General features: G+C 49.0%; 1 protein-coding gene across 2 annotated transcripts in view; it reads right to left on the reverse strand.

Annotated features, from left to right (window-relative positions):
- Positions 1-24478, reverse strand: part of MSI2 (musashi RNA-binding protein 2) — a 425361-nt gene that overhangs the window by 77418 nt on the left and 323465 nt on the right. For both annotated transcript variants that reach the window (XM_008588957.1, XM_008588952.1), the window contains exons 7-8: positions 15907-15989; positions 1736-1850 (exon numbers count right to left, since the gene is read on the reverse strand). In XM_008588957.1, coding sequence (XP_008587179.1) covers positions 1736-1850; positions 15907-15989 — 198 coding nt within the window. The remainder of the gene's footprint in view (positions 1-1735; positions 1851-15906; positions 15990-24478) is intronic.

A 24478-nucleotide genomic window follows, 5' to 3' on the forward strand; every position in this document is an offset into this window, starting at 1 on the left:
AAAAAAAAAAAAAAAAAAAAAAAAAAAAAAAAAAAAAAAAGAGGTGCATTCCTATGTACCATACTGTTTTGGGGGGGGGGGTTCTTTGTTTTTTGGTTTTTTTTGCTTTTGGCAGCTGGTTGGTACAGGGATTGAAGCCTGGACCTTGGTGTTATCAGCACCATGCTCTAACCAGCTGAGCTAACTGGCCACCCTGTATACCATACCATGTTAATTACTGTAGCTTTGTGTCATGTTCTGATATTTGGCCAAACTAGTCTTTTCTCAGTTCTCTTTTTAAAAACATTTTCTTATTTATTTTCACATGTTTCTTCTTCTGAGTAAATTTTAGAATCATCTGGCCAATTTTTAAAGAATTACAATAGGGTTTTTCTTTAAAACTCTGTTAGATCTAAAAAATTAATTTAAGGAGAATGAACAACTTGGCCATTTATAATATTCTCATAGCAACTCTTTCCATTTTTAAAAGTTCTTCAAAATAGCTTTACCTGCCCTCTTATTTCCTCAGGCAAGTGGATACAACTCTTTGTAAGACCAAGAAAAGTTTTATACTTTTAAAATCAAGCCAGAAATGATTTAAACAGCAGCAAATCTGAAAATATAGAAAGAGCTTATCAAACAATATAGAAGAGGGTCTCTTAGCCAAACCAAATGAAAACCCATTAAAACTAGACAGCTCATGTGGCTGAATGGAATTTTACCATTAACTACCATTTATCCCATTTAATTAGTATTTTCCCGACACACAATAACTTGCACTAAAATACCGTTTTCTCGCCTTGAAAATTCTAATTATTGTTGCGACCCAAGCCATTACGCATCTCCACTGCTCTCCCCATCTTTCATGCCATTTAAGCGGTAAGATTTTCAATTATCTACGCAGGACGGTCAGAGATACCTTTAAGGAAAGGGGCATAATATGCAACTCAATTTCTCTAAAAGCCAGGAGAGATCATTTTTAGTCAGAACAAACACACTTTGTCTTTCATCATTTTTTTTTTGCAAATAAAGAGTAAAACAGGCTATTTAAAACATCCATTTAAATGCAAATTTTGATATCCCATGAGAAAAATGTTAATCATTTAAATAGACAGGATTATCACCCATCCTCACACTACCCCTCCTTCCCCAAGTTTTAGAAAATGCAGCCTTAACCCACACAAGTTAAGCCAGCCAGGAGTCCTTAGGTCTTAAGAACTCCCACTCGGCCAAGTGGGCTGAGACAGAAGAAAGACATTTCCTGTTTTTGAGGAAGGGGTGGATAAAAGAGAAAATAGCAAATATCTTATGAGCCAGGCACAGGGCAGGAAGATATATAGCTGTACATGCACATACATGACATATATATGTAAGATATACATATATATCACATATACCATGTATATGATATATATCATATATATATCATACACACACACACACACAAGTATGTTCATTTAATCAGCACAACTGTCTCAGAAGGGGGAATTATCACTCATCTACAGACGAGAATATATCACATATACCATGTATATGATATATATCATATATATATCATACACACACACACACAAGTATGTTCATTTAATCAGCACAACTGTCTCAGAAGGGGGAATTATCACTCATCTACAGACGAGAAAACTGAGGCTTGGATAGGTAAAGTAGTGTGCTCAACTGGCAGGTGACCCAGTTGGGTGTACGGGCCTCCAAAGCCCTTGTAGGCCACCATGACCTCCGGGGTCCTGTCCAGACTCACCCAGCATCCCCATGCCCAGCATGAACGCATCCATGGTGTAAGGCAGTCCCCGGGCCCGGCCTCTTGTCCCAGGTGGGAACATGACTTCTTTCGGCTGAGCTTTCTTACATTCTACCTGTTAAACAGAAAGGCGAACAAATGAGATGCAAATGAATTCCACGTAAATGTCAAATGCAGAACTGATCTGGCTATGAGCTCAGTTATTTTTAGCCTTGCTCCTTACTCACTGTAAAAATAGCCGTGCCGAGCAAATGGCCTGCAAAATAAATATTTAAGAAAACACGCCACTCGTGCAAATCCTGCTTCGGAAAAAACCTACAAGGATGAAATTGGGTTCTGGAAGGGTGGCAAGGATGTAAGCTGAAAATACACACACAGGCAGGGGTGGGGGTGGCTCAGACTGAAGCTGTGCAGAAGGCATGATAGTTAAAGAGGCAGACGACGGCTGTTGGGGGGAGGCGTCTATGAATAACAACAACAAGCACAACAGTAATTATTCCTCGTGACTGCTGGGCCCTTTACACATTTACAAATTCCTCTGACATTCCTTCAGGCCAGTGACTTCATATCAGGCCATGTGATTCCATCTCTTATTAAACAGGCCACTTAGTTTAGCTCTACTTCACAGATGAGAAAACTGAGCACTGGAAGGCTCGTGTTACATGCCAAAAGCCATCCTCAGCAGGTGCAGGCCTAGGAGCCAGATCTTTACAATTTCTAGGACAGCAATGCCACCACTTCCATAAGACCTACAACCACCATACTCCTGAGGGAAGAAATAAGATTAAACCCTGATTCTGTTCATCTGGATTACTGGATTCTCATTTTGCAGCCACGTCTTTAAGTGGTTGCTAATTTTTCCTTTCTGTTTTCCTCTGCCTCCAAAATTTCTTAACCCTATTCCACTGGCACACCCAGAGGTCACGTATTTAACTACAGGAAATACAAACATCAGGAAATAAGTAAAACTATGGCCTGTTGAAGCTCCTGTACTGTTTCACTAGAGCTCCTTAGGCTCCTTGCTTAGCACTTACTTGCTTTTAGTTTATAGATAAATTTAACAAGTGTTATTAGGTGGTAATTAATCCCATTGCTGATGAAGATGAGATATTGTTGGGTAAGGCAGGGATGCTTACAACAGCTGAAAGGAACAATATGGTGGCCTGATAGTGATGGAGGAAAGACAAGAATCAGGTATCATATTTAAAATGCAGCCTGGGCCATATGGTATAGGAGTAAAACCTCCATGTAGCTCAACAGCTGCTAAGTGTCACTGTAACACAGAAAATGACTATTGTTCACAGCGTGCCTGAGATATCAAGAAAAAGTTCAATTGTGTGCAGTATACATTGTTTAAAAAGGGACCTACATGAGTTATCCATTTTGGAGATATTCTCATCCCAAATACTTTAATTACTTAAAATAGTAACTCTTCTTTCTTCAAAGACACCAGATAACAGGTATTATTTTGCTATTTAAAGAACAGCCACAATGCCTTAGAAAAATGGACAAAACGGTTCAACATTCATGACTACTATGCTCACTACAAAGAGTTTTATATAGATTAAAAGGAAAGAGAGGAGCATCCAAAAGAGAAATGGGTAAAAGACACGAACAGGCAATTCACAAACAGCTAATAAAGAAACACATGTCCCCAGAATGAGACATTTTTTTGCCCATCAGATTGGCAGTGATGAAGGATTGTTGATGTAAGGGTTCCTGAGGGTATGGGGAGAAGGTATGGAAATTGGCACATATTTTTCTGAAGGGCAACCTGACAATATATGAAAAGTCATGAATGTACACATCCTTGACCTAATAATCCCACTTGTAGGAATTTATCTTGCAATGACATGTGGATGAGACCATTCACCACAAGCATTAACCATAAGTTAAAAAAATACCCTAAATATTCAAGAACAGGGAATTGGGTAAGCTGAGTTTGGCTTATTCACAGTGATTGGATGCCACACAGCTACAGAAAGGCATGCTAATAATAATATGCACTGGTACTGGGAAACTCCTTAGTCCTAGGTCACACCAGGCTAGCTGGCTACCCCAACTGCAGAGGGTAAAGAGCACATTATAGTGAGTTATTTTGGAAAATACACCAGTATATGTATCATATAAGAAAAAATACTAAAAAGACACACCAAAATTTTCTTAGAATGACTTTGCTTTTTAGTTTCCATTGAGCATTTTGCTATCGCTGTTTACTTTCCAAGTTTTCCGCTAGGAGCAGGCAGCAGGTTTTCGTAAGATAATGCAATAATAGATTGTCACTGATAGGGGTACTGGGGTATTATCATTGCAAGTAGGGCCAAAGGTGATTAAAAAGAAATAAATTCATCCAAATTGGGCCCTTAAGATTTTTCTCATAAGCCCAGGGGTGACAACTGGCTCCTGGGCTCCAGGCCCCCATCTCTGGACTCTGAGACGAGCAGGCAGAGAAAGCTTGTTTGCATAAACCTGCCTGGGAAGATGGGCGTGTCCTGCACAGGCAGATAGATAATTACCTAACGCCAACACCAGGACTGGGAATAATACCGCTAACCAGCTCAGTTCCTAATAGCCCTATCAGTGACAATCTATTGCATTGTCTTATGAAAACCTGCTGCTTGTTCCTAGGCAACCTGATCAACGAAAATTTCAGGTTTATACAATTTTCATTTAGGGAACATAAAGGTTAACTGACTGTAATGGGATTATTTTAAACAAACCCACCTACTCTTCCTCTCACGGAACAGGCTGGCAGCTCTGTTTTATTCTGCTCTGTCTTTGCTGGTGGCGTTTTGGGCAGCAATGACTGTGAGAATTCTGCCAACCACCCACCGTGTCAACGGTGAGTGCTCCCCGAGGCCAGGGGCAGTGGCGTACGCATTCTCTGGGGGACCCCTGCCCGTCCTAAGCATTTGAGTGACAGGAAAAGGCAGCAGTCACAGCAGGAAGCCTGGCCTGGCCTTCACTGAAGGCTTCTCGAAAGATTTTTCAGGACCCAGAGGCCTGCCCACACAGCCCCCCTGCTCCTGGAGACTCAGTCTACTGAATTCAGCGCTGCAGAGGAACTCAACCTGCCTGGCAAATGCGAGGCTTTGGGGGACGCAAAGATACATAAGACAAGCCTCCACCTCCACAGGCTCTCACTCTATTGAAAAAGAACAGGCTCCGATGGTCTTGTCCTCCGAAGATCAATGCAAGCGCTACACATCACCCTGCTTGTCACTTCTGGGCTTGTCAGCCTCCAGAGCCTCTTGAGTTAGACCACATTTGGGTCACCCTCCCCTGCTATCCTCCATGGGCCCTGTGCAATCTGGAGAGCTTGGCATAAACAACCAGGGTTACAGTCAGAACCAAAACAGAACCAGCTTGTCTCCTTGGTTCTCGTCACGTACTTAGGTCATCTGGCCACATGCTCTGTTCCAGGTTCTACTGCTGTGCAACAAACTACCTCCAAATGTGGTGACGTTGAACAGCATCTTCCACATGTTCTGTGAGTTGTCTGGGCTCAGCGGGGCTCTTACTTGTGGTCTCTCCTACAGTTGTGGTCAGATGATGGCTGGGGTTGCAGCCTCAGCCAGCCTCGGCTAAGCTGGAGGTCCACGATGGCTCCTTCACTCACACAGCCGGCCAGTCCACGCAGGTTCAGCTGTGACTGCTGATGCGGGCGCCTACCTGTGGCTTCTCCATGATGCATGGCGCTGAGTTCCAAGAGGGAACGTCCCCAGCACGAGCATTCCAAGAGATACAGGCACAAGCTGCAAGGCTTCTCCTAACCCAGCTTTGGGACTCGCACCGTGATACTTTGACCACATTCTAGCGGTTACATTGGACCAGCTTGGGGTCAGTGTGAGACAGAAGCCGCACACAAGGTGGGGAATACTGGAGGCCTAGATCACTACAGGCACAAGCTGCAAGGCTTCTCCTAACCCAGCTTTGGGACTCGCACCGTGATACTTTGATCACATTCTAGCGGTTACATTGGACCAGCTTGGGGTCAGTGTGAGACAGAAGCCGCACACAAGGTGGGGAATACTGGAGGCCTAGATCACAGGGACCATCTTTGGAGACGACCTACCACATAAGATCGGTGAAGGGCAGTGAGCAGACAGGGTGGGGGAGGCATTCCTAGCAACTTGGCATTTGGTTGGGTGGGTCCATTGGAGCTGTGGATGCTGAGGGCTGCTCTTACCATGGGGCAGGGGCAGGATATGGGAGCTCCCTTCTCAGGGCAGCCCTGGAGAGGTCTGCCTGGCTCCCAGGCCTCTTACTCCAGCTGGTTCAGCACTACGCCCATAAGACCTCCATTTATGGTAAATGCTCTCCACCACCACACCCAAAGGAAAAGCTCCTTTGCAAAGTGCTGTCTACAGGGCAGCCTTGGGATGGGAACAGAGTCTGGAGAAGAAACATCTCAGAGTCTCAGTCCTCGAGTCTCCCGCATCAACTGCTCCTCACAGGGCTGCCACTGCTGCTGTTTCACATGGCAACAGAAGAAAGCAATCTGACTGGAGGGGCAAGAGATTTAGCAGGACATTCTGTTTGGACTGGTGCTGTAAGAAGCCTCAGAGGCTACTTATGAACAACTGCTCACACCACAAAGACTAGGTCTCCATTTCCAAGCTTCATGGTTGGCAACACCACAAAACAACCCCACACCAGAGGCAGAAAGCCAGGGATGTGTCCACCCTCCCAAGGTAGATGGGATTTGCTTTAAAATTCTATTCTCCAAATATGCTGCTTTGCTTGACAAACTGGTCTTGGAGGAGAGGGTGTGGCTTTCCTGTAGTCCCCTTGGTTACGGGTTCAGAGTAATGACCAAATGGACCCCTCTTTAACACATGGGCAATTGGGGCAGCTGCACACTCCTTCTGAGAACAAATCATGGGCCTGATGTGGGCCTGCCCATGAGGTCACTGACGCTCCCGTACTTGCTGCTGGTGGGATGGGGTGCCCTTTCCCATCAGCATCCAAAGCAGCTCAGCCAGGACTCTTCCTTTAGAAATCATTTCAAACTCACAGACAAGTTGCGAGGACAGCACGAAGAACACCTGAGTACCCTCCAGCCAGGTTCACTCACGGCTAACGTTTCCTCACGCCGCCTGTTCACTTGCGTACACTCTGTCTGTCTATACCTCTATATACCTATTTTTTTCCATTTGAGAAAAATGGTATGCATTTCCTAAACACGAGGGCATGTAATCACGGCACAGTTATCAATCTCAGGACATTGAACATGGATACAATACTTTTATCTAAACTGTTGTCTGTATTTCTGTTTTGCCAGTGGACCCAATAATGTCTTTTATAGCTATATATCCATCTAATAGGACAGGAAACTAAAGCAGGCTTCAGACACCGAGCCTGTGGTACAGACCCAGTACATGCAGGTAGGGCTAGGATGTGAACCCAGGTCTGCCTACAGCTATGGGCCATGCCATGGAGAAGTCTCCAGGCTACACCCTCTGCTGGGGTGGAGTTGGTGCACATGTGCAGTGCCCCGGCTTGGCTGGCGTCTGCCTCAGGCATCTGCCTAGCGTGGCCATGCTTTCCAACCTATGGCTTCCAAGGACCTGTTTGCTGGTTACCTAGCTCACAGACCTGTGTGTGATGGAGTCTGGTGACCCAGCCTGGCATGTGAAGGGTTTGTGACCCAGTCTGTGAATGGGCTTGAGGGGTCTGTGAGCTCCAGATCCAGCCCTAGCTCGACAACTGGCGCAGTCGGTGCAGGATTAGGGCAGGTAAAAGAGCTCCACAACTGGCGTAGCTCCACAATTGGGGTCGGCACAATGCTGACATTTACAGGAGCACCACAATTGGAGTCATCAGCAGGATTCTGACATTTGCCATAGCGCCACACTGGCCCTGCCAGGAGACAGCTGCGGAACGAGAATTGGAGAAAGAGGCTTATGGGGTACCAAGGTGAGGGGGTGGCACACACATAAACACCCCACCGAGGAGAGGAGAGGCGGAGGGGCCTGGCGCACGGCCTTCAGAGAGTCAGGCCTCTCTCCTCAGTTCTGACATCTGCTCTAGGGTTCCGATTCCACCGAGCTGCTCTTCCTACCCAGGGCCAGAGGCAGGATGGAGTCACCCAGCGTGAGTATGTGGTGAGGGGAGGGCAAGGCCAGCTGACACCATCATGAGGTGGGGTTGGGGGCAGCAGTCACACCCCAGAAGTGCTGGCAGCTGGGCCAGGAAGACCAGGCCCTTGAATTGGGCACAGGAAGGGGCCTAACCGTTCCACCATGCTTGCCCTCCTGGCACGAGCACTGACGGGCTTCCCAGCTGGTCACTGCTGACCCTGGAGAGTGAGCAGAAGAGATTCGATGTTCTGTTCCTTCCCTCTGTCCATCCCCAGACATCACAATCAGGCACGTCCTTGTGGACAGGGACCAGGGTGTAGCCACACACCCGAACACTCTTTTGTACGTGATAACTTGCCTTCTTCTATTGCAAGAATGTCCTCATGGACATGGCACCCTCCCATGAGGTCTGTGGTGGAAGAGGTGACTGTGCAAATTGAAATGGAAACACCAGCTTAGGCAGGGTGGAGACAGGCGGCAGAATGTCTACCTTGAGAGGACACATGCGTAGTACAACAGCCCAGACCATTTGTGAAAAGCGTGGGAGTCCTGCAGGATTCAGCATCGTGACTCAGCAGGGTTCCTCTGGGGAGGAAGGAACTCATTGTTCATCGAGCACCACCCATGTGCTAGGCACAGCCGCAACATCCTCATGTGCCTGTGCGTGTGTGGACGCATGTAAAGTACATTTTCATATATTACATAACACATACACATAACAGATATAAAGCACGGTGCCTGGCACACAGAGGCCCTCAATGAATGTCCACTGTACTCAACTCCCTCGCTGAACCGAGGCCTCGTTTCCTCTGGGAGATGGCCTTATTAGCCCTCTAGTTACAGTAGAAAAGGAAACAGGCTCTGAGGAATGACGTGTCCAAGGTCACAAAGCACAGCCGGGATTCAGTCTCGGGCCCCCCAATTTCAAAACCCCCTATTGCACCTGTGAGTCCTTGGCCACCAGGTCCTGCCCTCTCTCCCCTCCCTACTGGCCCTCTTCCCAGCCCTCAAGGCCCACCCAGATGCTATTTCTTCCACAAAGCCCTTCCCAATTCTAGCTTCCAGAAGTAATTTCTTTTTTCCCCCCCCCCCTTTTTTTTTTTTTCAGATGCTATTTCTTCCACAAAGCCCTTCCCAATTCTAGCTTCCAGAAGTAATTTCTTTTTTTTTCCCCCCTTTTTTTTTTTTTAAATCTTTTTTCGTGACCGGCAACGGATCGCAACCCTCAGTGTCGCGCCCGTACCGGACCGGGACCGGCAACGGGATCACAACCCTAACGGGATCGCAACCCTCGGTGTTGCTCCCACAACTCGCTCAGCCAGTGAGCGGGAACCGTTCTGTATGTGGGATCCGAACCCTCGGCGGGAGCGCCGCCACACTTCCCAAGCGGCGCACTGTAGCAGTGCGCCACCGGGCCGGCCCTTCCAGAAGTAATTTCCTCACCACTTCCAGAATTAATTTCATCCACTGTTTCCTCTGCTCAGTGTTTTATTCAAATCAGTGATGGCAAAGTGAAGTAGGTCATAAACCAATACTATGAAGCGCCCGCTATTTATCAGCAGGGGCTGGGTGTGGACACAGAGATGAGTACAGTGAGATGTGGCTCCTCCCTCGGAGGTGCTCGGAGCCTGGGCAATGGGTGGAGAGGAGCCGGTCCCCAGCACCATCCGAGACACTCGCCCCAATAACTGCAGCCTCCCACTCCGCCCTGATCTAGGGTGGGCCTTCCCTGTATGCAGCAGTCTAGCCTAGTGGCAGTGGCTCCTAGCTTTAAACCTTGGCTCCACTTGCTGGCTCTCTGAGCTGGGACCAGCTGACTAACTCCTCTGCACCTCAAGCCTCTCCTATATCAGGCAGAGTGACAGTGGTGTCTACGCCATGCTGCTGTCATGAGCTAATCCTATAAAGTGCTTGCACTGGATGAAGCTGGCTGAGTCACACCTTAGCCTCCTCCACATGGAGCCGAGGTGAGTGCCCCTGAAGGTGACGAAGCCCGAGCACATCTGTGTTCACTTAAATCCCATAAACAGGAAGAGAGAAAGCAGCCGCCCCCCACCCCACATGGCAGACCCAGCATCCCGCCACTGCCTTTCCCCCTAACCTTCCCCCACCTGCTGGCCAGGTAGGTCCCCATCTCCCTGCTGTCATCAGCAAGGTGTGCAAAGGGAGTGTCACAGGCTGCCCGTTTTGGGGAAAATGCTGATGGTGGCTGTAGCAGCCGTTCTCCTTTCCCTTCCTGGGAACCTGCAAGGGCATTTCAAAGTGAAAAGACACCTCAGCCTCTAGCAGGTGCCCAAACCCTGCCATGGGGCTGAGTGGGTGCTCACCCCAGACCATGGTGGGCTTGGCCAGAGATCCTGCATGCAGCCGAACTTCATTTATTTAAAAGAGAGAAAATGAAAGGCGTAGTTTGAGCCTCCCTGGATGTCGGGCAGAGCAGCCGAGAGAAGATGTCAAAGGAAGAACTGGTGACAAAAGTCTCAGGTCCCAGGGAAGGGGCAGATCAAGGGGGGCAGCCCCTTCTGGTCCCCATGCTCCCCTGTGGGGGTAGGAGGGGGGTGGGGCACTGACAGCAGCCTGCATAGAAAGCCCAGAGGTGCTGGGTTCCGAGATCCTGAGGAGGACACCCCACCCCTCCCCCTCCCTGCACTGACCTTGTCAGAGGACAGATGAAGGGCAAATGAGCCAGGACTCAGCAACGGGGAGGCCACCTCCCTGCAGCCAAATGACTTCTGGCCAAAGAGCAACAAGCATGTACCACCGCACCACCCGGCCTCCCTCTGCCCTGCCCCTCCTCCCCGGCCTCCCCCTGCACACAAGCCGCTCGCTGTCGGTAACAGAGCTGTACACAAACGCCATGTGCACGCGTGCGTGTGTGAGCGTGGGGGGCAGGCTCGCTCCTCTCCCACGCAAACATGAGATTCATTTATTAAATGCCTCTCTGGCATTTCCCTTTTTTGCCTTCATCCTGCTTGTTTAATATTGCATTTGACATTCTCATTTTATAAATGGCAACAGAAGCAGAATGGATGGCTAAAATTAGCTTACGACGGAGAATGATGCTACAGATAGGATCGTGAACACGGAAGCCTGGTTAATTCCATCCACATTACCCCCCCCCACCACCACCACTTTTGGGTTGGCTCCTGACCCATCTCTCAGTCTTCAGGGCTGAGGAGGAGCAGCCAGAGGGAGGGGACACAAGCCCAGCCGCCGGTCATGCTGCCAGATGGCAGGGCCCAGATGCCCACCCTAGCCAGGGGCTGGCCTCGTGGATGGCCTTGCCCCAGCGCCACAGCCCTGAGTCCTAGAGGTCATCTCAGGACTCTCTTCCTCTCTCCTCCTCCTGTTCCTCCCTCCCCAGAAGCCCTGCTCTTAGGATCAATCCTCCAGGTGTGCCATGGGCTGAAAGGTGGCAGGCTTGAGGTCTCACCAGGCTTTGCTCTTAGAAGTGGGTTTTTCATCCTGTTCCTCCCTCCCCAGAAGCCCTGCTCTTAGGATCAATCCTCCAGGTGTGCCATGGGCCGAAAGGTGGCAGGCTTGAGATCTCACCAGGCTTTGCTCTTAGAAGTGGGTTTTTTGAGGACACTGAAGATGAAAGGAGATGATCTGTATGTAAAGTGCTGCCACAGCACCTGGAAACACGATTCCCTCTGCTGAATCAGGTGTGGGGAGAGGTTCGGAGTGGGATGCCCTCATCCCACGGTTCACATCGCACCCCAAGTTCTCACCCAACGAGGGTGGCATCACCTCCCTGACACCATTAGAGGTGGGGGCTGCGCCAGGCCTCTGAGGAAGCCTGGAGCTGACTCTTTTGTCAATTCCCACCTCCCTCCCCGCAGCTGCCTGGCTCGTCAGGAGGCCGCTCAGAGACTGGGCTCTGGTGACTAATCAAGCAAGTGTCCCTGCTGCTCAGGGGCTGCTTCAATCAGGGGCACACAGCGGGAGGCATTATTAGCTGCACCCGCGCTGGGGCTCACAGAGTGGCCAGAGAAAAGCCCCTCTCCAGAGGGTCACGAGGTGGCTCACGCTTGCATTTGTGTGTGTTTATTGATAAAACGCCACATTTACCTTTCCTTCTGGCCCAAGCCATAATGGGAAAGGGGGCTGAGTCTCAGCTCTTGTGGTTTCAGCCCTGAACTTGGGTGGCAGCCAGCCCCCACCGACGCCCCTTACTCGCCTGCCTCTGGGGCAGTACAGAAAAAGCCCTGGAGATCCATGGCTGACAGAGAGCCGAGTGTGGCCCTTCTCCCTAGCTGGGAATCTGGCCCTGAGTGAGCCGGTCTCCTCCGCCCTCCCCTTAGGAGAACACAGAACCACGTGGGCCACAATACAGCTGACTGGGAAGGGGTGGCCAGTGGCATTGGAAGGCCTGTAGCCCAGCTTGATGTCCCTTTCAGCCCGGAGGGGAGGTATAGCCTCGTGGGTTAGAGACATGAGCACTGGAGTATAGCTTTCTGGGCTTGAATTCTGGGGTTGCCACTTGCTGATGGTGTGACCTTGGGCAAGTTGCTTAACCTCTCTCTGCCTCACCTTGCCTATCTGTAAAATGGGGACAATGTTTAGTAGCCACATCAGAGTGTGTGTGATAACCAAGTGAGATAAGATGCATAAAGCCAGTGTTTGGCAGAGTATGCAGTTCACACCCCAAAATGTTAGCTGTGGGATCTCTGTGTGAGAAGGTGTCACGTAGGGTCTTTCTGGCCATTCCCCTGCCTGCTCCCTGGAGATGATCTCCTTAAGCCAGGGCCTGTATAGGAGCGAGGGGGAAGGTTCCTGTGATCTCAGCTTCCGGAAGACAGCTGTCCTAGTCCTCTGCAGGCACACATGCTCATGCCTGCTGCTGGCTCTCCTGAATGGTGGACAAGGGCCCTCATTTTTAAAAATGCTTGTGAGATTCACCAATGAGATGGGAAATGGCTTTGGGAACTATGATGTGCCTTAGTCACGTGGTCCCTCACTGAGTCCTTTATTCATACAACAATTATTTATGTAGGGTCTACTAAGTACCAGGCACATAAGATTGAATCAGAAGGCCTGGATTCAAGTGCTATCTCTGTGACTAATTCGTGGGAACACCTTTCTTATCTGTGACTATGAGAAAATCGTAGCTCTAGGCACATACAGGAGGGTGCAGCTATTAGCCGGTTCCTGCTGAGAGAGACAGCGAGGGTTTGAGGAGATTGGTCTTTGCAGTTTCCAAGCACAGTCCGGTTTACAAAATACCCCTATGTACATTCTAACAACTGTCCCTGTTCCTGCTTGGCAGTCTGAGTTCTCAAAGCCTTTCTGGATCTCTCATCTGAATTCTGTCCATAGCACAGTTTAAATTCATTTCCTTTTCTTTGGGCCTCAGAACGAGAAGCCAGTATCACAGAATCCAAAGCTATTCAGAATTCAGACTCCTCTACCAACACCCTTTAAATTCCACCTTTCTTCAGAGAAGGGGGAGCTGGCTGGAGGAAGATCTTTCAATGACAATGATGTGGACAATGGCATGAGCTAACCTTTATCAAGTCTGTACCGTGCCCCTTACTCACAGTATCTCACCCAATCTCCAGCGATCCAACGAGGAGGCACAAGCCCTGTTTTACTGGAGTTCACTGAGGTCCAGGAACCTACCTCAAGGTCCTGTCCCAGGACCTCTAAGCTCCTCCCCTGGGAGCTCCTAGCTAGTGGAACTGGTACAAGCCCTGTTTTACTGGAGTTCACTGAGGTCCAGGAACCTACCTCAAGGTCCTGTCCCAGTACCTCTAAGCTCCTCCCCTGGGAGCTCCTAGCTAGTGGAACTGGGATGGGAACCTGGACCAACACCTCCAAAGTCTATGATCCTAACCATTCTGCCCCCTGCCCTTTATCTACTTCCACTTTTTCTTATTCTCTTAAAGAACAAGCACTAGCTCCAGATTCAAAAGAAAACAGAAACCCTTACACCCCAAAACCAGTTACCTGCACCTGCCACAGTCAACCTCACCTGGGTGGAAGAGAAGGCAGCAGATGTGAAACAACTGGGGAAAATGGCAGCAAATCTCTCTGGCTTCAAGCCAGCCTAAGGGGTCTCTTTCTGGGGCTGAAACTCTACTTCTCGATTGCCCTGTGGATCATCTGGGAATTCGCCCTCCCACACCCAAACTCCAACAACTGCCTACACAGTTCATCTGGCAGCCAGTAAGCTCAAGACCTATGCTCCTTCACTATAGCCCTGAGGCATATCCCCTAAGCCTCAGTTTCCCCACTAGAACAGTGAGGAGGATATTTGCTCTTGCTCACCTGTGTCTCAGGCTTGTTTCAAAGTCTGTCAATAAGGATGGGCTACACATATGCATTCCAGGTGACACACGGTACGGTCTCTTGCTAGTCTACATGGGGTCTTTTCTGATGAACCATTAAGTCCTGGCAGGCCAGAACGGCATCTGCCAGGACTCTCTGCTGCCTCTCCTATTCCCCGCTGCCCAGCAGCCTTTGGCAGTGTCTGTCAATAGCATGCTCTGGCTAGGATAAACAATGCATCTGGGCACTGGATACAGGTTTCATTTAAGTCCCTGTCTCTAGTTTTAAAAATAGCAAGTAGTAACCTACAGAGAGAGAGAGAGAGAGAAGTACAACTGGAAGGCACCGACATTTGGGGGGCAGAGAGAGTCTATGAGGGGACTGTGTTATTCCTATACACTTATCTCCCTTGTACCATTTTAATGCCTGAGCTGATGCATCCAACATAGAGTATGCAAAGAAAGAGGGCATTTTCATTTCAGATGCATATGATGGCTAGGAACAATATGAACAATATTATTTTAGTGCCCTGGGAAAAAATTAGCAAGTCAAATATTGAATCAGGCCTGTAGCACCACATGCTAAGCAGATTGCTTTGATCTTATCCACACTAAAAGCTCTATTATTGAATTTAAAGTTGGTGAACACATATCAGACCAATATACAATGCATATCTGAATGCATGTTTCAGAAGCAAGGAATGTTTTGACAAAAGGAAGAAAATATCAAAGTTACAGCTGCGATTGAAACACAAATCTGCCCTCTCTCTTCTCTTGGGGCTGGATGCTTTGCTGGCCAACCAAAATGTTTTTGCTCCGAAGGACCTGCTGATGGCTTCAGAAACACCTGCTGAGCTCCCATTTTTCTGGAACCAAAAACAAAGAAGGGGATTCTACCCACCCCCCCACACCCCCAATTTGAAGAAACGAGTCCTGAGACTTCAAGGGAGCGTGCACAGGCTGCATGTGGTATAGCGCCCTCTGGTGGCCATTTTCTCTGGGCGGCCTACCTGGCTCCCCTCACTTCCAATAACCCAACCTCCCTTCCTCTTGAGGCTGCCTTGGCAGGAAAAGGAACTTTAAAGAGCCAAAGGAAGGGAAGGAAACAGCCGATCATGAGGGTAGAAACTAATTGATTGCAAGGGGGGAATGTGTTAATTACCCAGCAGGGCCCAAAAAGAGAAATACAGATGGTCCCCAACTTACGATGGTGTGACTTAATGATTTTTCTACTTTACCATGGGTCTATCCAGACATAACCCCATTGTAAGTCAAGAAGGATCTGTAGTTTAATGTGGTAAACTTCATATCTAGGATATACCCCTCAAACGCCAAACAACAAAAGCATATCCTAAGCCAGGGGTTGCCAAATCCAGCCCCACTGCCTGCTTTTGTAAAGTCCAAGGGTTAAGGACGTTTTTTACATTTTCAAGTGGTTAAAAAATAACAATGTTTTGTGATATACGAAAATGATATGAAATTCAAATTTTAGTGTCCATAAACAAAGAGTTACTGAAACACAGACCCCCTCATTTAGGTGTACGTTGTCTATGGATGCTTTCGTGCCACAACAGCAGAGCAGTTATGGCAGTCGGTTGCGTGGCCCATACAGCTGAAAATATTTACTATTTGGCCCTTTATAAAAAGAGCTTGTCAAGCCCTGTCCTAAACAACCACGACCATTCACAGGGCTGACCCTGAGAGTCTAGACTCCATGCCCACCCCTGCCCACCTCCAAGCTCGACGAGGAGGGGCTGGAGCAGTCTGTTCAGATGGGGAAAGCAGGAATCCCATTACAGCACAACCCCTGCACACTTACCATTTTATTATTGATTTCATGGAAATGAATCTCACAGACTTTCTCCACAACATCTTCATTCTCAAAAGTGACAAAGCCGAACCCTGAAGGAAAAAAGGGAAAGAAAAACCAGAGAGAACGGGTGAGTTCAGTTGTGGCTGGACCCTTGTTTTTCTCTGCTTTCCTGCAATCCCGACAGGCTCCTGATCTGGGGGGGTAGGTCGGCAGGTTCCTGGGAGGGCCTTGAGGTTGAGGCAATGATTTCTAATTTGTACCCAGCACCCTTCCAACAGCGAGGAAAAGTTAATGATTTCACCCACACGCAGTGGGCACGGTGTGGTTTACATGTGCCCTGGAGCAAACAAGAAATTTACTTGTCTGTTATTTACCAGGGTCAGAGCCCTGCGGCTCTCTGTGGTGGCAGGAGGGTGGGCTAAGGAGAGCGCTGCGGATGGCTGCGGGGCCACGCTTGCCCTTTCCATGCTCTGCAATGGCCAGCCCTCGGGTCGGCCTCCAGACGGAGGTGGTTATTTGTCCTTTTCTTCCTGAATTACTTCCTCTAATACCTCATCAGGACATCCTGAGGCCTGGAAGAAACTATTAAAAGTTTCAGGCCTCTGTTCTGCGCAGGCATCCTTTTTCTAGTGCTGCTTCAAAAGCGCTGCGGATTTGGGGCAGTTTAAGACTGTTTGATGCCTGCTGTCAGCCCGTCAGCTATCCACTGTATTTACTCGGCTGGAGGCCGGCTTTGCTAGACAAGCCACACTGAAGAATGTTGGCAGGCAACCACCGCTCAGCATCCTGCGCGCTTCTCCCCACCCTCCTGCCCCTTCCTTTCTTCTCCTCCCGCCTCCGACAGCGTTTCCAGCATGTGGCCCCATCTGTGACCCCTCTCAGTAAGCACTGCTTCACCACATGACCCCACTTGCTGCATCGCACCCCCCTTGCATGGAAAGCAGCTGCAATGTTAGCAATAACTAACAGCAAGGGAACAGGCAGTGGGTGCAGATGCACTATGAGGGGGCAGGAGACCTGGGCTCTAGTTCTGTGTCCCTAATTTACTATAGTCCTGGGGAGCCCCTCCCCCTTTCTGAGCCTCAAGTTTTTGTACCTGTAAATTAAGGCCGTAGTACTGGATGCTGGGTCCCACACCCTGGGTCACAACCCAAATCAGGACTCACAAGGCTCTGCTATGGAGTAAATATTTGTGTCCACCCAGAATAAGTGGAAATCCTAACTCCCAATGCATTGGTATTAGGATGTGGGGCCTTTGAGAGGTGATAAGGTCATGAGCTCCAGCCTTCATGAATGGGATCAGTGCCCTTATAAAAGGACATGAGAGAGCTTACTTCTTCTCTCTCTGCCATGTGCAGTTACAATGAGAAGGTGGCTGTCTGCAAACCAGGAAGTGAGCCCTGACCAGAACCAACCCTGCTGGCACGGGGATCTCAGACTTCCTGCCTCCAGAATTGTGAGAAATAAACTTCTGCTGTTCATAAGCCATTGTGCTTTGTTTTAGCAGCCTCAACTGACTAAGAAACTCTCCTCACCAAAGATATGAACCTGGCCCAACACAAAGCCGGGTGTACTGACAGGAAGACAAAAATCAGAATGGCTGTTTTTGTATTATGATAATTAGTGTTTCTTGTCAATGAGTAAAGTACAGATGCTTCCTTTTCAACCTTCTGTGTCTACTTTGGGTCTTGACAGCCCAAGGTGGAGAGGGAATTTCTCAAGTCCCTTCTGGTTCTCATATATCCACCTCTCACACCACCATTTTCTAAGTAATGCCAGGGAACATGGAGCTCCTACATCATAGCTCCTGCAAGGTCTAACAGATTCTTCAGGAAAAAAATGAAAAAGGCCACTCCCTGCTCTCAAACAATTTCCAGTAAAATAGAAGGCTAGGACCACCACACAAACATCAATTTTGATCTTTATAATACGTCATTCATTACCACACACCAAATACTGGGCCAACATTCCTGGTATATAGAGCCCAGCCCATTACAAGCACATAAGGCAATGTCAGACATACCACAAGGGGGACACGAGCATGTGCTGCAGGGGCTCAAAGTTGACAAGTTTCTCCCAGTGTCATCTGGTAAAGCTGGGTTCTCAGTTACCTCTGAGGCCTGAATCAGGTATCAGACACAGTGACATGCTGTTTGAAATGAGGCCCAAGGAGAAACCTTTCACCAGGTTTACATAATGCCCCCCTCCGTCCACTAGGTCTCTGGAGAGAAAGCTACTGTGCCATCCAGTTCCCTCTCTTTGGGGGTCTCCTTGTCCTTGGCCCTTGGTCCCTTTGATTACTACACAGTTGAATGAGACCCACAGGCAGTCCCCTAGCCACTTCTCTTTGGGCTTTGGGGTATTTGCACCCCACTCCCTCCTTCAAGCATTTCAGTTCCCCAAGGATGTGCAGCACCATCCTACTGGGGTATGTCTCAGGAAGCCCAGACTGGGAGGGGCCTCAAAAGCATCAGGTTAAAACTCCCACCCAGGCGGGGCTCTGCATCTTTCTGGTCAATCTCCTTTGTCCTGCCCACCCTTCTAGAGCCCCGATCTGAACCCACAAGAAGGGATTAAGACCCAGTGCCCTTCCAATGGTCCACAGGGGAGGGAGGGCCAGAATGTGCTGGACGAAGGCAGGGCTGGGGCCTCGTTCTCTAGGATGATGCCCTGGTCCCCAGGATGAAACAGAGCCCCTAACACACACGCAGTGCTGAGCGGATGACCGACTGAGCCATTTCTGCTCCTCCTGGGTCTCAGCACCTCGCTAACCCACTTGAGTCACTGTTTGCCTCAGGACTGATTCTGGCTTTCCTTCTGCGATCACCGGCTCCCACCTGTGCTAGGCAGTGAGAGGATGAGGAGATCAACAAGACGACGTCCCTCTCCTTAAGCAATTCACTCTCCAACAGGCACAAGTCAGACGATCCCACTCAGGGAGAGCCTCTCTTGGGTACAGATCTCACCCTTCCCTCACAGACGTCACCTCCAGCCTTTGGGTCACTCTGAGACTCATCTGCCTCTGCAGGCCGCCCTGCTGGCCTGTTCCCAAACAAAGGCACCTTGCAAATAAAACAAGTCAGGGTGGGGCAGATTTTAGGGGACTTCACTGCTGATTAGGGTGAGTGTAGTGGGCTGAGCAGCAGCCTTCCAAATATATGTCCTAAACCCCGGAACCTAGGAATGTGACCTTATGTGGAAAAGGGGTTTTGCAAATGTAATTAAGTTAAGGATCTTAGATGAGATTATCCTGGATTTAGGGGGGACCTTAAATCCAATGACAGGTGTCCTTAAAGGAGAAAAGAGAGGGAGATCTGAGACACAGGAACACAGAGAAGAAGGCCATGTGGAGACAAAGGAAGGCAGAGAACAGAGTTTTGTAGCCACAAACTAAGGAACACCTGGAGCCACCAGAAGCTGGGAGAGGCAAGAAAAGACTGTCCCCCAGAACCTTGGGAGGGAGTGCTGTGCCGGCCTGCAGAACTGTGAAAGAATAGGTTTGTTGTTTGCAGTAATTTGTTATGGCAGCCACAGGAAACTAATACGGTGAGGTCACAGGTTTCAGCTGCCCCCACGCAGGTGGGCCACACGCTATGCTACCTCGTCCAGCCAGGCCTGCTGACCTGGCCGATCACACCGCTCTAGATAAGAGGCGGGAGAGCAGACAAGCGAGGAAAGCCCATCCTGACTGGCAGGAAAGAGCACGCAGTCAGTGCCAGTGAAGGGCACTGCTCCACGAGCCAGAGGACAGTGTGGTTTAAAGCTACCTTGCTGCTAGGCATATGCACTTGATCCTGGAGAGATGCCAGGGTGAGTCAGGTCACCACGGGGGCCAAGGTTGAGTTCCCTGCCGTGGTAGCTGCTTTTCTTGCTGCAACCCAACTCCTTCCTGGTCCACTGTGCAAATCACTGTTTAAACTCCAGGCTCCGTACCATTCAGGGCTGTCTGCTGCCCCAACTGCCCACCCCCCCACTCAGAGACTGGGGAGAAGGCGATCACACTAGGAGATGGAATTAAAATGCAGACTGTTGCACAGGGAAGGTGGGGGCAGGGCTCACTGCATCATTTCAAATTCTGACTCTGATATTCTCACTGCTGGTCCTCTCCCTAACCCCACAGGACTCGAAGAGTGAGTATCACAAAAATGATTTTCCTGATTAAGGGAGAGAGCCTGGATTTCAAGCCTGTGCACCCTGGATGCATAACAATTCAGCACTGTCAAGACTCATTTGCAGTATTTTAAAGATCTATATCGCTTCAACATTCCTGTCTGTCTGGCCCGAGCAGAAAAACAAACTTGATTATGTCGAAAATATTTATTTATTCCATTTGGGGAAAGCGAAGAAGCAATGAAACACTTAATTATCAATAAATGTTATTCCTTAACGTATAATCATTTTTTATCTCACATGTGCATTCTCATTTACAACAAATTAGTAACTTGGTGGTGAACAACTCCTGAAATAAATTAAACTGAGGAGTGAAGGACAAAAACGGCAGGGTCAGAAATTTGGGAGGAATAGGGGGGTGGGTGGGAAAAATCCTTTTTGGCATTATAACCTTTTTCTTTTTTTGAAATAAAATAACAATCCAGCGGCACTAAATACACTCACGATGTCGCGCAGCCATCACCGCTATCCAGCTCCAGAACTTTTTCATCTTCCCAAACTGAAATTCTGTACTCATTAAACAATAAATCTCCATCTTCTTCTTCCCCAGCACCTGGTAACCTCTATTTTACTTCCTCTCTATGAATTTGCCTATCGTAGGGACCTCCCTGTAAGTGGAATCTATGTCCTGTCCTCCTGCGTCTGGTGTTTCTCGCTCAGCAGCACAGTCTTTTGAGCGATCTGCTGGGTGTACGGTTTTAACACAAGGCTCAGGAAGGCTGGGGGCAGGAAGTGGTTATTATTTCCCTCCCATTTTCCTAAAAGAGGGCCCCTCAGAGAATCAGAAATGGAGCCTCATGAAGTCCCATCAAACTGAGGCACAGCAGCTGGGTAAAGCAAACACACGATGACCCTCATTCAAACTCAAGGGCCAAACAATGAGCTATGTGCCCCTGGAGAGTCCCTTGCCTCTCTGGGCCTGCAGAAGAAGCAGGCAGAACCAAGGGGTCCCACGCTGGCCCCTGCCATGGTGAGGCCTCTGATCCCCAGTGAGTCGATGAGGGCTGGGGTGTCTAAGGGCCCAAACTGTGAGGACAACGGACTAGTTCACCAAAGAAACCCTTCTCACCTGTCACAAGCAAAATGGCACCTGCTCAGCCCAGTCTCTCATAAAGTGCCAACCTTAACTGCGCCCCACACTTCTGAGAGCTCCACGGGTCAGCAAAGCTGGGGCAAAGAAGGTGGGGGGCAGGTTCACCCCCAAACACAAAAGGATTTAAAAATGGACATAAAGAGGGTAGCAGTTGACAGGGAGCAGTTAAAAATGAAACCGTAGCATTCTCTTGAAGGAAGCTATTATTGGAAACTTACAAGTAAGCTCTATTTAAGAGATAAGCATTTATTATTTTATTTTATCTTTTATTCAAATGAACAAAACTGAATATTCATCTGAACAATACAAGGCTATAAAAAACACACTCTCAGAAGAAGAGAATAGAAATCAGAAAACAAGATACTTCAAAATTAAAATGACCTGCTCCAAATGCAGTCATGGAGGAACATGACAGTTAACTCACAGAGAATTATTTTTTAGGTCAGGGAGGGAAAGGGGGGAAACAGCCTCTTCCTAACCTCAAAAATAATTTTCTTCTCTTATCATACAGGCCAACGAACACTGATAGGCAATCACGTGGTGCGTAATGTGTCTTCAGTGGAAATCAATGCAAGTCATGAGTTAACACACTGACTAATGGAGGGGGGGGGAAAAGGGACTAACGGAGGGAAAAAAAGGGACAAAAAACCCCAGATTGTCACATGTATTCTGAGTATCCCATGAGGAATTTAAGGTATGTGCACATAAGAATATTTATAACTCATGCAACTACCCTTTCTTGCTAATGACCCAGTGTTGGGAAAAGCAGCAATATCTGTGAGTTTTTCCCAGCATTCATATGAATCCCTTGGATTCGGGCATGGGAGCACTTTCTGCTTTGAAAATGCTTCTCCAACACCATCCTACAGGTCCCTAAGGCAGCCCCATGAGAGGAGGGCAGGATCCACCACTGTCATTTTGCTCACCTGCTCCGCACAGTTAAGTGACTGGTCTGTAGTGACACGGCCGCTAAACCAGAGCAAGAGTTGTCCTCTCACGACCCCACCTACTTCTCTGGAGCAGGGCGTCAGAGTCCTCCTTGGATTAGTAAATGTTCAAAGATGGATTTGGTGGCCATGTGGCTCAGAGAGGGTGAGCGGGGAGCCTGGGCAGTGAGGAATGGTGGTCTGCCTGCTTCGTCACACTCAACCCCAGCTGGCTGCGGGTCTGTTAGCAGCATTTCACCTCGGGCTGCCCCCATCCTGAGCGTGGAACATTTCTGGGCCACCTCCATGGGCTACAGCAGGTTGGGCAAATCAGTTGTCCTGTAACCCCAAATGGAGAAGGTCTGAGGCCACACCAGGCCCATCGGCAAGAAGAGCAGGAGAGAAGAGCAGCATGGATGCGTGGCAGGGCTGGGGGCTTCACACGGCCTGGGTTTGCCCGAGGAAAAATATAACTCAGAAGATCGATATGCTCCAACAAAAAAACAAGCTGCCTTTCCAAAGGAAATGATGTTTCCAATTATTGATTGCCACTTTGGGATACTCGCTGCACAATACCCTGACTTCAGTGCAATCCAACCCGAGTTTCCATTACAGTTTCCTGAGCATTTTCAGGCATCAGGCACCACACTGGGGAAGGGGTGGGGGACAGCTGGGCTGCGTCTGTTTTCACACCCAAATGGTAATATATCCAGAGATGGGATTCCTTCAGTGACAGCTCATGTCTGGCATCCCAAAGGCAGTTATGTATTATCGTTCCACATTCTAATAAAAATTTTTAAAAGGGAAAGCTTATCTATACTTATTGAGCAGCCATTCTTTAACTCGGTCTTCACCCCCTGCCCCCTGCGTGGAGTAGGAATGATTGTTCCCACTTTATAGATGAAGAACTGAGGCCCAGGTGGGGGCCCATGTTCACTCCACAGCAGCCCACTCTTTTCATAGAAAGGTGGGCTATTCCAAACTTGTGGATGCTGACCTTGTCCCACAACCTGGCTCCAGAGTCCTGCCCCATCATGTTTTCCTGCAAGAACACCCACGAAATGGGCAAGAGCCCCTCCGCCGGCGGGGGAGGGCAAGGCCGGAGTGCAGGAAGACGGGACCATGCTCTCCAGCTGCCGGCTTGCTTCCTCACAGCCTGGCACATCTCACTCCTTAAACATAGAGGCAGGTAAGGGGATATCGGGGTTTTCAGAGATGCACAACAGAGAGGATTTTTTTTTTTTTTTACAGAAAAACAACGAGCATGTCTCCTAAAACAGTCTATCCTAGGATGAGCACAGAGTGAGGGACTTCTCTGAACCTTTCCAGACCCCAACTGCAGCCCTGCCTGAAACGGAGCTGGGTTACCAAGCAGATCCTAGAGAAGAGAGTTCGTGTAGCAAACTGGCTCTCAGATGAGTCAGCCGCCCTGGAGGGATAAACAGAGAAGCGCTCCCTTCCCTGCCCTTATTAAGAACAAAGAACAGGGGCAGCATGCTGACCCGGGCTGCAGACAGGACTCAGCCTCAGGGCTGAATGAAGCTGCTGTCAAACAAAGACTTCCAAGGCCAGGAGGCCATCAGAGGGGACGCTTGCTTACCACCCGCCCCCATGGCCAGCAAACAAACCTGTGATGGATTCAAGGGATCTGTAGACATGCCCTCAAAGCACAGCCCTCCTCCTCCCTGCCCCAAGCCAGCAAGTGACCTCTTTTCGGGGACCTTCTGACTTGGCTCTCCCTGCCTGCCATGTCCCGTTCAGGGTGGCATCACGTCCCCTTCAGGGTGGCATCGCAGCCCTTTCACCGTGGCATCCTTCATGCACCTGCTTCCTCGTTTACACCAGTAGTTTGGCAGCTGGTTGCTGTAAACTATAATAAAATGCCTTTCCAAAAAATGAAGGAATGTGACCAGACACGCCAGACATCATGATATTAAAGCCGTGTCAATTAATTTCTCCCCCTGCTTGATAAACGAGCCCCATTCCATCTCTTAATAATGAGGAGAGAAACAAGAAAAGTTGACACTTAGTTTAATTTATTTTCTCAACTTGCCTGGTCATATTTCTTTCTGCCTTGCAGAGCTGGCTGGGGCTGTGGGGAATTACAAGTGGCTCGTGCACAGGCAAGGCAGAGACTGGTGTGAATCAACGCGGGTCTCCTTTACTCCCACACACCACTTAATCAGGAGGGGAAAAGTGCCTTAGTGAGCCAGCTCGCACCTGCGCCTCTCCAGCCACCTTTGGGGGCTAGGGGTAGTTGGGTACAGGGAGGGGGGCGGCAGCGATCAGATAACGGAAATGGCGACTATCAGATTTCCAATCTAGTTCCGTGGAAGTGCACAAGACTGAATTCCCTAAATTAATATTGAGCTACATTGGTGGCATTTGC

This window comes from Galeopterus variegatus, unplaced genomic scaffold (genome assembly GCF_000696425.1).
Source record: "Galeopterus variegatus unplaced genomic scaffold, G_variegatus-3.0.2 Scaffold133, whole genome shotgun sequence".
Taxonomy (NCBI): domain Eukaryota; kingdom Metazoa; phylum Chordata; class Mammalia; order Dermoptera; family Cynocephalidae; genus Galeopterus; species Galeopterus variegatus.